At 46.4% G+C, this 847-nt stretch overlaps 1 protein-coding gene across 1 annotated transcript in view; it reads right to left on the bottom strand.

Annotated features, from left to right (window-relative positions):
* The window catches only part of DOCK11 (dedicator of cytokinesis 11), a 147,138-nt gene that overhangs the window by 54,390 nt on the left and 91,901 nt on the right, over window positions 1–847 (bottom strand). Inside the window, exon 38 of the mRNA XM_077771917.1 lies at window positions 181–296. Coding sequence (XP_077628043.1) covers window positions 181–296 — 116 coding nt within the window. The remainder of the gene's footprint in view (window positions 1–180; window positions 297–847) is intronic.

Genomic DNA, 847 nt, shown 5'->3' with positions numbered 1-847 from the left:
CGGGGGGGTTGCTCTGTGAATTCCCAAGGTCACGCAGTAGCCCATCAAGGTCTGTCATGTACGTTTCCAGACTGTTCCTTCGGGGCTTTTTCACTACACTCTGCTTCCTCTGACTAATTACTTTGCGTCTCTTGTTTTCTTTGCAAGGACGCCAGCTGAATTCTAATTTTTCATTTTTACCTTGAAGCACTGGGTGAAAAACGAGATGGTGTCTAGAACTGTCAGGGACACTTCGGTAGCGGTATTGCCTTCAAGAAGTGCCTGATGGAAAATATCCGCTTCGGTTGTTGCAGAGCCTAAGATGAAAAAAAGTAAATTAAAACCGCCCTACGCAGAGATTCACACGACAGTTGCGAATGATTATTTTTCACCCCCCTGAAGACTTGGAGGGGGAAGAGCGGGAAGAAAAGACGCTCTTGATGCCTGCAGCCCTAACGAGTTTCGCTGTATTGATTCCTTAATCAAGTATGATCCTGCTTCAGTGACTCGGCTAATTCTAACACTGGCGCTGTATGAAAGGCTCTGCGACACCTAACTACGTGCCTACTTCTTCGCAGACGAGATTTCAGTGATGAGCTGTGGTGATGTCACTAGGGATGACACAGGAAATTATGTGCGCAAAAATGAGAAATAGAAAGTCAGCCACATCGCATACAGCGCGGCCCCGTGGCCAGAGGCTTTCAATGACGCCAATGGTAAGAGGCTGATTTCTAAATCAGAGGGGAAGCAAAGCACCTGGGCCAACCGAAGGAAGTGGGTCCATTATATTTTTACCAGCGATGCACACACAAAGCTGAAGGCTGTAAAACTTGGGGTTTTTTTTTTTTTTTGAAAGGTCTTGAGTCTA

This window comes from Crocuta crocuta, unplaced genomic scaffold (genome assembly GCF_008692635.1).
Source record: "Crocuta crocuta isolate KB4526 unplaced genomic scaffold, BGI_CrCroc_1.0 scaffold1269, whole genome shotgun sequence".
Classification (NCBI taxonomy): Eukaryota; Metazoa; Chordata; class Mammalia; order Carnivora; family Hyaenidae; genus Crocuta; species Crocuta crocuta.
Note: the sequence above shows the minus strand (reverse complement) of the source record. Positions and strands in the feature narration are given on the sequence as shown.